The sequence below is a fragment of the Mobula birostris genome, chromosome 3 (assembly GCF_030028105.1).
Source record: "Mobula birostris isolate sMobBir1 chromosome 3, sMobBir1.hap1, whole genome shotgun sequence".
In the NCBI taxonomy this organism is placed as follows: Eukaryota; Metazoa; Chordata; class Chondrichthyes; order Myliobatiformes; family Myliobatidae; genus Mobula; species Mobula birostris.
Genome location: NC_092372.1, coordinates 58,419,599 through 58,434,301, shown reverse-complemented (window position 1 = coordinate 58,434,301; position 14,703 = coordinate 58,419,599). Strand labels below are relative to the sequence as shown.

At 38.9% G+C, this 14,703-nt stretch overlaps 1 protein-coding gene across 2 annotated transcripts in view; it reads right to left on the bottom strand.

Annotated features, from left to right (window-relative positions):
- Positions 1–1,846: 1,846 nt before the first annotated feature.
- The window catches only part of aasdh (aminoadipate-semialdehyde dehydrogenase), a 32,336-nt gene continuing 19,479 nt past the window's right edge, over positions 1,847–14,703 (bottom strand). Inside the window, exons 10-14 of one of the 2 annotated variants that reach the window (XM_072252676.1) lie at positions 13,637–14,489; positions 12,775–12,938; positions 10,407–10,532; positions 6,907–7,038; positions 1,847–6,363 (exon numbers count right to left, since the gene is read on the bottom strand). In XM_072252676.1, coding sequence (XP_072108777.1) covers positions 5,926–6,363; positions 6,907–7,038; positions 10,407–10,532; positions 12,775–12,938; positions 13,637–14,489 — 1,713 coding nt within the window. In that variant the 3' untranslated portion in view covers positions 1,847–5,925. The remainder of the gene's footprint in view (positions 6,364–6,906; positions 7,039–10,406; positions 10,533–12,774; positions 12,939–13,636; positions 14,490–14,703) is intronic. The other variant, XM_072252677.1, reaches the window with a different exon arrangement.

Genomic DNA, 14,703 nt, shown 5'->3' with positions numbered 1-14,703 from the left:
AAACAAAATATTAAATTATACACAAAAGTTTTAACAGATTTTAAATGTCTGTGTGTTTGTTAAAAAGTTAAAAATGCCTCCCTGGTTTGATGGGAAGAAATGTTCTGTCCTCAGGAACACCACCTATCAGACATTCCAGATCCAGCCGTGTTTCTGATTTCTGGAATATATATTTCCCAAAGTGTGATTAATGGATAAACAGATATTGCTTAGGAGTGTGTTGTGGTTGAATGCCATATTTGACTTCACAATTGACCAGCTGTAGCCTGAGTATTTTCATTCGCCACCAGACACTACTGTTCATAATGATTTATACTTTTACATGTCAAATCAGTCATCACCACAAACTCCACCACTGGTGGTCTCAAGCCCAGCTACGAGAGAAAGCTTGGGCATGGGGCTAGCAACCACATTCATTTAAAAACCCAGAGCTGCAAAAAAAAAAAAAAATGCCAACAGAAGTTCCAAAGACCTTATCCTGGGAGAGGAAGGATCTTAAAGAAGATTGGCTACACCTGACAACTTAAAAGACTGGCCCAAGTCAGAGAACTCTGGCGAGCAGCTGTCCATGGCCTATGCCCCAGAAGGGGTGATGGGCTTAAGTAAAAGTAAGCCATCACCCAATTCCAGACGTAATAGTACATTCACACCCTCCATCACAATGGCAATATGACTCCTGTATGAAATATCTACAAAGATGCTGTTCTCTGCAAAGGTCTGCCAAACCTACTGGATTAGAGGATAAAGACAGCAAGCTCATAGGAACACCATCTTTTCTTTGTGACCCAAGTTAACACCATGCTAATTTGGATCTAAGCCATGAAACTTGCAGCACAAAAAGATTTTGGGAATACCTTCACTACGAAGATTGTAGTGGTTCAAGGTTGGCACCACGTCTTCAAAATTTATAAGGGAAGGGAAATAAATTCTGGCCTTGCAAATGTAAACTACACTCTCCAAATGAACTAAAAGTATAAATCATAATCATGAACAACACAGTGTTTGGTGGGAAATGAACTACTCTTTGGCACTATCTAGTGGCATTCCATTATGGAGTTATTATGGAGCAACATTCAAGTACTTATCCATTAGCAAGAGCTGGATTCTACTCAACAAGCAAGCGTAAGTACATTTACTATGGAGTATGTTAGTCTTTTTAAAAAAGAAAAATTCATTTTAATATGAACTTTGTTTGCAAGCTCAGCATTTGCTGTCATTAGCAAACCCAGCTTTGCTGTTTATGTGAAGTCAGTTCAATAACATTAGAGTAAGATTTTGATCCAGTAATATTGGGAGGATGATGTATGTCCAAGTTAAATAGTGTGTTGAGACATGAAGATAAGTTTTTATCATGCAGTTTATGTTTCTAGACACTGAAGACAGGATTTAAAACATTCTGTGGAAGTCTAGAGTTGCTGCAGTATGGCTTCTGAACATAAAACAAAGATATCATAGTGTGCTGGTAGTAAAAGGAATGACAGCCTAAGCCGCTGAACTGAGCAAGCAGTTAGTTAAAATGGGGGTCAGTCTCCAGATCAAGCAGCTGCTTTGTCCCAAATGCTTTTGTGTGTCGTGAAGTGCTACACCTAAATCTTTCTAGGCAAGTAGATTTTATTCAGTCACATATTTTCAAAACACCAAATTATCACCTACTTTAGTATTAGTGAATGATTCTCCAATGCAACTGGGTACTAGAAACTTCTCAACAAAAGATTTCTCATAACTAAGGCATCATTTGTTTCACTATTTTGAAGAATAACTTCACTATGAATATGGAGATTCCTAAATGGACATTGCTCCCGTGAATACTACCTTACTTTTTAAATATATTTGTTTTTTCACACGATTTTTAATCTATTCAATATATGCATACAGTAATTGATTTACTTATTTATTATATTATTTTTTTCTTCTTCTATATTATGTATTACATTGAACTGCTGCTGCTAAGTTAACAAATCTCATGACACAGGCCGGTGATAATACACCTGATTCTGATTCTGAGAGAAGACTGCAGCTGCTGGAATCTGGACGAACAGTAATGTCTTGGAGAAACCCGGCTGGTCATACAGCATCTTTGGGCTGGAATAAATTGTCGATGTTTCAGGTGAAAACCCTGCATCAGAACTTACGGCAACCTAAGGTCACAACGCAAAAAGCCGACCTTTCTTTTGCCTCCACAGTTGCAGCAAGTTCTCATAGCAATTTGTTTTAAACATATTTACTGTTTATAACATTTTGATTCATTATATTTCAGATTCTATTCCACACATATAAATTGTAACCTTTCGAAATCACAATAAGATTATTAAACTATTTACATAATTCCATAGGAATTAACACACAAATTCAGCAGATTCAGGTTTATTGGGAGACATCGGCACCAGTACTTTTTGGCCCAATTAGCCGCAGTTTCATGGAAATAGTTAAAAGGTATTAACTGAATAATAGATTATGTATTTAAATGAAACATAGAAAATAGGTGCAGGAGTAGGCCATTCGGCCCTTCGAGCCTGCACCGCCATTTATTATGATCATGGCTGATCATCCAACTCAGAACACCGCCCCAGCCTTCCCTCCATACCCTCTGACCCCCGTAGCCACAAGGGCCATATCTAACTTCCTCTTAAATATAGCCAATGAACTGGCCTCAACTGTTTCCTGTGGCAAAGAATTCCACAGATTCACCACTCTCTGTGTGAAGAAGTTTTTCCTAATCTCGGTCCTAAAAGGCTTCCCCTCTATCCTCAAACTGTGACCCCTCGTTCTGGACTTCCCCAACATCGGGAACAATCTTCCTGCATCTAGCCTGTCCAATCCCTTTAGGATATTATACGTTTCAATCAGATCCCCCCTCAATCTTCTAAATTCCAACGAGTACAAGCCCAGTTCATCCAGTCTTTCTTCATATGAAAGTCCTGCCATCCCAGGAATCAATCTGGTGAACCTTCTCTGTACTCCCTCTATGGCAAGGATGTCTTTCCTCAGATTAGGGGACCAAAACTGCACATAATACTCCAGGTGTGGTCTCACCAAGGCCTTGTACAACTGCAGTAGTACCTCACTGCTCCTGTACTCGAATCCTCTCGCTATAAATGCCAGCATACCATTCACCTTTTTCACCGCCTGCTGTACCTGCATGCCCACTTTCAATGACTGGTGTATAATGACACCTAGGTCTCGTTGCACCTCCCCTTTTCCTAATCGGCCACCATTCAGATAATAATCTGTTTTCCTATTTTTGCCACCAAAGTGGATAACTTCACATTTATCCACATTAAATTGCATCTGCCATGAATTTGCCCACTCACCCAACCTATCCAAGTCACCCTGCATCCTCTTAGCATCCTCCCCACAGCTAACACCGCCACCCAGCTTCGTGTCATCCGAAAACTTGGAGATGCTGCATTTAATTCCCTCATCCAAGTCATTAATATATATTGTAAACAACTGGGGTCCCAGCACTGAGCCTTGCGGTACCCCACTAGTCACCGCCTGCCATTCTGAAAAGGTCCCGTTTATTCCCACTCTTTGCTTCCTGTCTGCTAACCAACTCTCCACCCACACCAATACCTTACCCCCAATACCGTGTGCTTTAAGTTTGCACACTAATCTCCCGTGTGGGACCTTGTCAAAAGCCTTCTGAAAATCCAAATATACCACATCCACTGGTTCTCCCCTATCCACTCTACTAGTTACATCCTCAAAAAATTCTATGAGATTCATCAGACACGATTTTCCTTTCACAAATCCATGCTGACTTTGTCCGATCATTTCACCGCTTTCCAAATGTGCTGTTATCACATCCTTGATAACTGACTCCAGCAGTTTTTCCACCACCGACGTTAGGCTAACCGGTCTATAATTCCCCGGTTTCTCTCTCCCTCCTTTTTTAAAAAGTGGAGTTACATTAGCCACCCTCCAATCCTCAGGAACTAGTCCAGAATCTAACGAGTTTCGAAAAATTATCACTAATGCATCCACTATTTCTTGGGCTACTTCCTTAAGCACCCTGGGATGCAGACCATCTGGCCCTGGAAATACAGAAGAAATCAGAACACTACCATTACCTCCACAGTACTATAAAACTATTAGTTCCTAATAGTTATCGGAGTAATTAATCTGCCGTGTTCTTATGATTGACTGTAAATGAACAAAATCAGCACAGATACCTAGTTCAGACTGCCTTCCTATAATGATTTAGATTATTGCATTTTCCAAATCTTCATTTTCATTATAACATTCAAGATACCTTCAAATTTTTTGCAATTTCTAACTTGAAGTAGTGAAGTCGCTTCATTTTCGATCTCAGCCATTTCTGGCATCTCCAAGCTTGAATGCTTCAAGCATCGGTGAGCAAAATAGTTCCAAATTGTCTTGCTGCTCATTTTTCTCCAACTCTCAGTGACAAAAAAGCACTGCTTTTTGAAGACAAACACACAACTAATGCTATTTTAAAAAATGATTGTTCTAAGCATGGTGTAGTGTCTAATAGTCACACAATTGCACGCGACTAATGCTAGCTAGGAACTGTTCGGCAACAGTCTCCTGTTCCAATTAAGTGGCATAGTGGTTCAAATAAAGGGAATCCTGGCTATTTTCCTGATTTAAGTTTTGTTCTTTAAACGGCTGCCCTGATTACCTGAAAGCCCAATTAACCAGAATCCACTGTACTTTATTAATATAAAGTTAATGTCTTTTGCTAAAGATATTGCAATATTAATAACCAATAAATTTTGTTTTGCTTCAGGGAGCTTTGTTTTGGTCTGCTAGTCAGTCCTCTAGAATTTTGTACAGATCTAAACAAAGCACCATTATCCCAAGAACTCATTACAAAAAGCAAGAGAATAAAATGAGTCATCATGGCTACACCTTGGTTGAGGTGGTTGCAGTACAATGACATAATGAAGAAAGGAGACTAATTCTCAAAAGAAACAAACAAGAAACTGCAAAGTCTGAATAAACCTTTGCTACAATGAACAAACCTTTGTAATGTAACCGTGGAATCATACCAAATAGAAACCAGTTCTTCGGCTCGACTAGTCCATGTTGGCCAAAATGCCTTCTGCAGCACATCCCATTTGCCTACATTCGGCACACATTTCTTTAAATCTTTCCTATCCATGAACCTGTCCAAATGTTGCTAATTTATCTGCTTCTACCATTTCCTCTGGCAGTTCACTCCATATTTCCACCATCCTGTGTATGGAAAAACCTTCCCCTCAAGTCTCCTTTAAATCTTTCCCCTTTTTCCTCTAGTTTTAGATTGCCCTACCCTGGGAAAAGACTGTGACCATACCTTATCTCTACCCTCGGCTCCTTTCACTGTAGAAAAAAAAAGTCCCAGCTCCATCAAGTCTGTCCTGCACATCCTTGTGAATCTGTTCTGCATCCTCTCTAGCTTCCTGCAGTATGACAAACCAGAATTGCTCATAATAATCCAGTTCACTGTTCTAAAGCAGATGGCTCAACATCATTGTCTATTCACTGACAAAATATTTAACAATGAGGTCTGGTTCTTATAGTTCTCCCTTGTACAACTTAAAATAACATCACCATTACACAGAACTTACATGTATCACAGTGTCAAGATAGTAATAATAAACAGAAGTGGCTTATTACTTAGCTTAAAATTTTATCATGAAATCTAATGTCATTTTAATATCCATCTTTCATTAGTAATAGTAATCTTTCACATCTGAAAAGTATGATGATTGTCAGAGTTGCAAAGAGGATATTGTTCGAAATCCATCTAATTTCATACTTGTCTAAGTAACTCTGAATATTGACGATATGCTTTTTGATGTGATATTGGTTTCACAAAAAACTGCTGTAAATATAGTTCACATTTCACCACTGCCAGTGTTTGAATTATGACCAGCATTCATAATTCCTAGGCAAGTTTTGCATAGAAGGTGGAATTAATTACTCAGTGAAGTACTCACATTCACTCAAGGGTTTTTTTTTGTTTTGTTCTGCTGTAGACATCTCCAAACAATAGACAAAGTTATTTCTACAACCGACAATAAGTTTTTTTTCCCATAAGACTGGTGAAGAAAAAACTTCACCTGAAAGGGAATATGAAGTAATCAATTCTCCTGTTGTAGCATCAAGGATCCATAAGCTTCCATCTGTAGAAATCACAGCAACCAAAGTTCCATCATGAAAATCAGAGTTGGGAAAAATAAATGGAACTGCATATACTTGCTTAGTGGTTTCAAACTTCCACTCTAGATTTCCATCTTCATTCAAGCAATACACAAAAGAATCATAAGATCCGAATATGATTTTCTGATCTGTCGCAGAAAGGTTAAAGATGCACGGTGAAGAAAAGATAGGGCCTCCTGTTGAGAATTGCCAAAGCTTCAAAAGAAAAAAAATTTGTTAAACAGCACATTTTACTTATATAAAAATTTAAATCCACACAACCTCACAGACAATTCTACATCTTAAGTAGCCACTATTGCTTTGTAGTTAAGTACAACACAAGCACATGAGAAGAATGTTGTAAAGTGAGGACTTTGGAGAGACAAGCATTGACCAGAAAGTATTTGCTTTAATAGATCCTCTGTATCTAAGGATTGAAGGGGCTCAGTTCTAAGGTGCCCTCATTAAACGTATTAAAGAATCAATTTAGATCACTGCCTCAAGTCTTCTCCCAAATCTACTACCTTCTGAATTAGACTACTGTACCACCCGAGTGAATCCCGCCTACTCAACAAATGTACTCATGAACTATTTCTTATAACATTAGTCAACAAACACATACAAATACTTGGAACAATAAGGTCTGAAAATTCAAGGAGTTACTTACATTTATTTTAGACATATTTAAAAATGTGGCCAAGTTTACTCCATACCAAGACAAAATATTTGTTACATATTTAATAGCAATTCAAACAGTACCTGATCACCATTATGGCTAAAGCAATATAGGGTCCCGTCAACACAACCTACATACACAGATTGAGAACTACACTGTGGTGAAGAAAATAAGGGCTTGCCACAGCAACGTTTCCAAACTGCACTTCCAGTGTCCTGCATTTAAAAAAATTCGTAGTCTAAATACTGTTGTTTCTTGTATTTTTATTCATAGATGCAGAAAAAATAAAATTGATATCCACTTTAAACATAGAATATTTATACCTAGATACAAGAGGGGAGGGAAACCAGAGTGTAGGAACAGATGTAGGGGAGAAGGAAGAAAAAGAAAATAGTAAAGTTGTTTGCACCGTTAGTGATAAACAGAGAGTAAGAGGTGGAACGTTTCTTAAATGCATTTATTTTAACGCTAGGAGCATTATCAGGAAGGTGGATAAGCTTAAAGCATGGATTGATACTTGGAAGTATGATGTGGTGGCTATTAGTGAAACATGGTTGCAGGAGGGGTGTGACTGGCAACTAAATATTCCTGGATTTCGTTGCTTCAGGTGTGATAGAATCGGAGGGACAAGAGGGGGAGGTGTTGCATTGCATGTCAGAGAATATATTACAGCGGTGCTCTGGCAGGATAAATTAGAGGGTTCGTCTAGGGAGGGTATTTGGGTAGAATTGAGGAACGGGAAAAGTGTAGTAACACTTATAGGGGTATATTGTAGACCACCTAATGGGGAGCAAGAATTGGAGGAGCAAATTTGTAAGGAGATAGCAGATATTTGTAGTAAACACAAGGTTGTGATTGTGGGAGATTTTAATATTCCACACATAGACTGGGAAGCCCATACTGTAAAAGGGCTGGATGGTTTGGAGTTTGTAAAATGTGTGCAGGATAGTTTTTTGCAGCAATACGTAGAGGTACCAAATAGAGAAGGGGCAGTGTTGGATCTCCTGTTAGGGAATGAGATAGGTTAGGTGACGGAGGAATGTGTTGGGGAGCACTTCAGGTCCGGTGATCACAATGCCATTAGTTTCAATATAATTATGGAGGAGGATAGGTCTGGACCCAGGGTTGAAATTTTTGACTGGAGAAAAGCTAACTTTGAGGAGATGTGAAAGGATTTAGAAGGAGTGGATTGGGATAATTTGAATTATGGAAGGATGTAATAGAAAAAATGAGGTCACTTAAAGGTGAAATTTTGAGGGTACAGGATCTTTATGTTCCTGTTAAGTTGAAAGGAAAGGTTAAAAGTATGAGACAGCCATGGTTTTCAAGGGCTAGTGGAAACTTGGTTCGGAAAGAGAGAGATATCAACAATAAATATAGGCAGCATGGAGTAAATGAGATGCTCAAGGAATACAAAGAATGTAAAAAGAATCTTAAGAAAGAAATTAGAAAAGCTATAAGAAGATACGAGGTTGCTTTGGCAAGTAAGGTGAAAATAAATCCAAAGGGTTTCTAGAGTTATATTAATAGGAAAAGGATAGTGAGGGATAAAATTGATCCCTTAGAGAATCAGAGTGGACAGCTATGTGTGGAACCAAAAGAGATGGGGGAGATTTTAAGCAATTTCTTTTCTTCAGTATTCACAAACGAGAAGGATATTGAATTGTGTAAGGTAAAGGAAACGGGTAGGGAAGTTATGGAAACTATGATGATTAAAGAAGAGGAAGTACTGGCGATTTTGAGAAACCTAAAACTGGATAAGTCTCCGGGTCCTGACAGGATATTCCCTAGGACCTTGAGGGAAGTTAGTGTAGAAATAGCAGGGGCTCTGACAGAAATATTTCAAATGTCATTAGAAATGGGGATGGTGCCGGAGGATTAGTGTATTGCTCATGTTGTTCCATTGTTTAAAAAGGGTTCTAAGAGTAAACCTACCAATTATCGGCCTGTGAGTTTGACGTCAGTGCTGGGTAAATTGATGGCAGGTATTCTTAGAAATAGTATATATAATTATCTGGATAGACAGGGTCTGATTAGGAACAGTCAACATGGATTTGTGCGTGGAAGGTCATGTCTGACAAATCTCATTGAATTTTTTGAAGAGGTTACTAAGAAAGTTAACAAGGGTAAAGCAGTGGATGTTGTCTATATGGACTTCAGTAAGGCCTTTGACAAGGTTCCACATGGAAGGTTAGTTAGGAAGGTTCAATCGTTAGGCATTAATATCGAAGTAGTAAAATAGATTCAGCAGTGGCTGGATGGGAGACGCCAGAGAGTAGTGGTGGATAACTGTTTGTCAGATTGGAGGACGGTGTGCAGTGGTGTGCCTCAGGGATCTGTACTGGGTCCAGTGTTGTTTGTCATGTACATTAATGATCTGGATGATTGGGTGATAAATTGGATTAGTAAGTATGCAGATGATACTAAGATAGGTGGAGTTGTGGATAATGAAGTAGGCTTTCAAAGCTTGCAGAGGGATTTAGGCCAGTTAGAAAAGTGGGCTGAAAGATGGCAGATGGAGTTTATGCTGATAAATGTGAGGTGCTACATTTTGGTAGGACTAATCAAAATAGGACATATATGGTAAATGGTAGGGCATTAAAGAATGCAGTAGAACAGAGGGATCTAGGAATAATGGTGCATAGTTCCCTGAAGGTGGAATCTCGTGGATAGGGTGGTGAAGAAAGCTTTTGGTATGCTGGCCTCTATAAATCAGAGCATTGAGTATAGGAGTTGGGATGTAATGTTAAAATTGTATAAGGCATTGGTGAGGCCAAATTTGTAGTATTGTGTACAGTTCTGGTCTCCGAATTATAGGAAAGGTGTCAACAAAATAGAGAGAGCACAGAGAAGATTTACTAGAATGTTACCTGGATTTCAGCACCTAAGTTACAGAGAAAGGTTGAACAAGTTGGGTCTTTATTCTTTGGAGTGTAGAAGGTTGAGGGGGGACTTAATAGAGGTATTTAAAATTATGAGGGGGATAGATAGAGTTGACGTGGATAGGCTTTTTCCATTGAGAGTGGGGGAGATTCAAACAAGAGGACATGAGTTGAGAGTTAGGGGGCAAAAGTTTAGGGGTAACATGAGGAGGAACTTCTTTACTCAGCGAGTGGTAGCTGTGTGGAACGAGCTTCCAGCAGAAGTGGTAGAGGCAGGTTCGATGTTGTCATTTAAAGTAAAATTGGATAGCTATATGGACAGGAAAGGAATGGAGGGTTATGGGCTGAGTGCAGGTCGGTGGGACTAGGTGAGAGGAAGCATTCGGCATGGACTAGAAGGGCCGAGATGGCCCGTTTCCGTGCTGTAATTGTTATATGGTTAATATATGCAATCCCTCTGAAAAAATACCATGGATATAATTTGTCCAGAAGTTAATCTACATGAAACCTTAATGCTTCTGATATAAATTGAATTTACTCATTAATTATGAGTGGAAAATTCTTTACATTGTCCTAATTAAAATATAAATTCTGTCAAATGTATTTATCTAATTGTATGATATATTATTTGAACAACTAAATAGATTCTCAGACAAATGTGGTAGCATGCACTGAAGGGTGGGTAGCACATATATACTTACTGGATTGACAGCTATCAATGATTCCCCAAGTGTTGCCACATAAAGTAATCTTGGATATTTGTTTAAGCAAGGAGTTGAGAACACTGCACCTCCTCCACAGTGCAATTTCCAGACACAAACTTTATCCTATTCATAGATGGAAAACTTGTATGAATATACAGAATTTTAGTTGTGATACTTAAAAGGAATATTTTATGTTTATGATAAACAATAATCTGTTTAAGTCACGAACAGCCCGATTTGAAAATTTTGATAAAACTATCCACTGAATTATTAGCTTAGACAGACATGCTCTAAAGCCGAATTTTGATGAAAATTTAATTCCTAAACTACTGGATTCAAAACTGCTTAACACACCTCAGTATGAACACAGAGAAATCCCATAATCTTGCAAATGTCTCTGAAACAACACAAACAAAATGCTGGAGGAACTCAGCAGGTCAGACAGTATATATGGAAATGAATAAACAGTCAACATTTCCAGTCTAGACCTTTCATTAGGACTGGAAAGGAATGGGATACAAGCCAGAACAACAAGGTGGTGGGAGGGGAAAGAGTAGAAGCTAGAAGGTGATAGGTGAAGCGAGGTGGGTGGGGAAGGGGGAATAAAGAAAGAAGCTGGGTAGTGATAGGTGGAAAAGGCAAAGGGCTTGAGAAAAAGGAATCTGATAGGAGAGGAGAGTGATAGGAGAACCGTGGAAGGAGGGGAGCACCCGGGAGAAGTGACGGGCAGGTGAGAAGTGAAGAGGTAAGTGGGGGACAGTGGGGAATTGAAGAGGGAAGGGGAAGGTGGAAAAAATACCAGAAGTATGAGAAGTCCATGTTCATGTCATCAGGTTGGAGGCTACCCAGGCAGGAAATAAGGTGTTACTCCAACTTCAGAGTGGCCTCATCGTGACAGTACAGGAGACCATGGACCAACATTTCAGAATGGGAGTAGGGGTTGGAATTAAAATGGTTGGCCACTGGAAATCCTACTTTTTGTGGATGGAGCAAAGGTGCTCAACAAAGTGGTCCCACAAAATTAACAACACACACAAAATGCTGGAGGAACTCAGCAGGCTAGGCAGCATCTACGCAAAAAAGTACAGTCAATGTTTCGGACCGAGACTCTCTGGGAGGACTGGAGAAAAAAAGGTGAGTAAATTAAAAAGGTGGAGGGAGAAACACAAGGTGATAGGCAAAATCAGGAGAGGGAGGGATGAAGTAAAGAGCTGGGAAGTTGATTGGTGAAAGAGGTATAAGGTCTGAGAAGAGGGTAATCTAATAGGAGAAAACAGAAGGCCATGGAAGAAAGAAGAGGGGAGGAGGACCAGAGTGAAGTGATGTGCAGGCAAGGAGATAAGGTGAGATACGGAAAAGGGGATGGGGAATGGTGAAGGAGGGTCATTACCAGAAGTTTGAGAAATTGATGTTCATGCCATCAGCTCCTACAAACTATGTTGGGTCTTACCAATGTAGAGGCCGCATCAGGAGCACTGAATACAGTACAGAGCCCAACAGGTTCACAGTGAAGTGTTGCCTCACCTAGAAGGACTGTTTGGGACCCTGAATGGAGGTGAGAAAGGAATTGAATGGACAGGTGTAACACTTCCTCCACTTGCAAGGATAAGTGCCAGGAGGGAGATTAGTGCAGAGGGGCGCATGGACAAGGAATCAAGGAGGAAACAATCCCTGCTGAAAGCGGAGAGTGGGGGAAGATAAAAATGTGTTCGGTGGTAGGTCCCATGGAAGATAGCATAGGTTGTGGAGCATGATGTGCTGGATGCAGAAGCTCATGGGATTATAGGTGAAGACAAGAGGAATACTATCCCTGTTAAGGCAGCAGGATGACAGGGTGAGGGCAGATGTTCGGTAGAGGAGATGCAGATGAGGACCTGCAACATCAAATGTTTATTCATTTCCGTAGATGCTCCTTGATCTGCTGAGCTTCTCCAGCATTTTTTGTGTTGCTCTGGATTTTCAGCCTCTGCAGAATCTCATGTTTATGAAGTGTCTCCGAATCCAGCGCATACAATCGTCTCTGTTGTGTCAGTGTGCATACCACAATCTACTTGCTGTTGAAATCTTTGTTTCCTTAAAGTTTCACTATTTCAATATTTTCCTCCCATTTTACAGTGTTTATGAAGCTCAGCTCATTCAAAAATATGCTAACTGCTTCAGGAATATCTCAAAGTTTGGCAAAGCCTTAGATTTCAGTTTTTTAATTCGTGTCCAATGTCTTCAAAGTATTTTGCTCCTAATTAGCTTTATGATCAAAAGAATCTTTTCCTAAAAGTCCAATGAAATGCATTATTTTAACTAAAACAAATTAATTCCTGTTAACTGCATTTTCATTATGAATAAATGAATTGCTTAGATTCCTTACAAGAATATCCAAAGCATAGACATGATGATCATGTGATCCAATGAAAACCAATCCCACATCAGGATCCACAATTGGAGAACTTTTCACTGAATTTTGTGTGCAAAACGTCCAGTATGTTTCCCCATCAATTCTTCTTAGCACATATATGGAACCATCATAACAACCTGGAAAATAAATCACAATAGCAATTACTGCTACCCTTGCTTTAATATTTGAAACCAGTTGTTAAAGTCAGTCCTCTGGGTTACAAAATAATGGGTTTTGTTACACAACTGCTGTTTTTATTATTCCTTCATGTGTAAGAAAAGTTCCCTGGTATTTGTTCATCTTTCTGTTTCGCCTGTTTTTGTATTAGGAATCAGGACAGTGTGTAAAAAAAGTTTTGGTTTCAAAATATTGCTTTCTGCTCGTGATCATTTTATACATCAACACAAATTGCCTTGAGCTTAATTTAAAATTTAATATAAATATTAGAAGATCTAAAAATTCTTCAGTGTGATGGTGACATAGTGGTTAGTTCAACAATTTACAGTACAGGCGATCTGGATTCAATTCCTGTCGCTGCCTGTAAGGAGTTTGTACATTCTCCCCGTGACCATGTGGGTTTCCTCTGGGTGCTCCAGTTTCCTCCCACAATCCGAAGACATACTGGTTGGTCAGTTAATTGGTCATTGTAAATTGTCCCATGGTTAAGCTAGAATTAAATTGGGGGGGTTGCGGACGGTGGGGGTTGAAGGGCCAGAGGGCCTATTCCACGCAGTATCTTGATAAAAATAAAATAAAGGCTTCAGGATCTAAGATGAATGAGCTTAAGGTCATTCTTGTTTCAATTATTATAAACAGTACATGTCAGGTTTCATACCCACGATAATAAAGTTTCCACATCTGGATATACAAGCCGATGACTCAATGCGGTCTCCTAGAATCCTTTCCCATTTTATTTCTCCGGAAAGAACATCAATTGCTTGCATCCTGTGAGAGTGAGATCCAATGTACACAGTTACATCTGAGCCATCATTCCCTGATATTACCAGGAGAGGTGATGCATCCACACATTTGGCAGTATCAGATTTCCATCTGACTTTGAATGATACAGATCTACAATTAGATGAAAAATTATCTGGAAAGGATTTCTTGTATATATATGATGGATTTACTATTTGGTTTTCAAAGGACTCCAGCCAATTTCTCTTCACTGGTATTTTTTTATTTAATGATATATCTTCATTCATAATTTCAGACACACTAAAAAAATCAGGTTGTTTCTTTTCTTTTCCATGTGAAGTGCCATCCATCAATTCATTATTTTTTTGCATTTCAAGCCTATCTGCAGAGTTATCATAGCTTAAATATGTGATTCTACTCCCTCTACTAATGGCAGTAAAGCTACCATTCATGGCTACTGATTTCCACTGGTTAATGTGTTCTGAATGAAATCTTGCACTTTTATCTTTCATCTTTTTTGGTTTTGTTCTCCTTTTATCATCCAGTTCTTCATTGTTCTCAACTTCAAACAATATTGCATTGGTAATATAATTGTAAATATCTAGCAATGAGTTATTTAAAATGACTTCAGTAAGTCCAAATATTCTTTGTCCGACAAATGTCTCAATTTCTTTGACAAGCCTTAAAGCTTTCAAGGAGTCTCCTCCACTGTACAGAAACATGCAATCATCAGCAACGTCTATCAGGTCTTCTGGAAGATCGAGAACCACCTGCAACCAAGAAGATTGCATAAGAAAATCACACGGACCTATAATTTCTTTAGTTATACCTGAAAGCTAAAGATAATTCATTTATTACAGCAACATTTTATTCTTTACTATCTAGCTTCACAGAATTCTTCAAAATGTATTTTTTTTTAAAAAGGAAAGAATGTATTTTTAATAAATGTTTGACTTTACTGAAAGATTGTGAGATCCTTTCCAC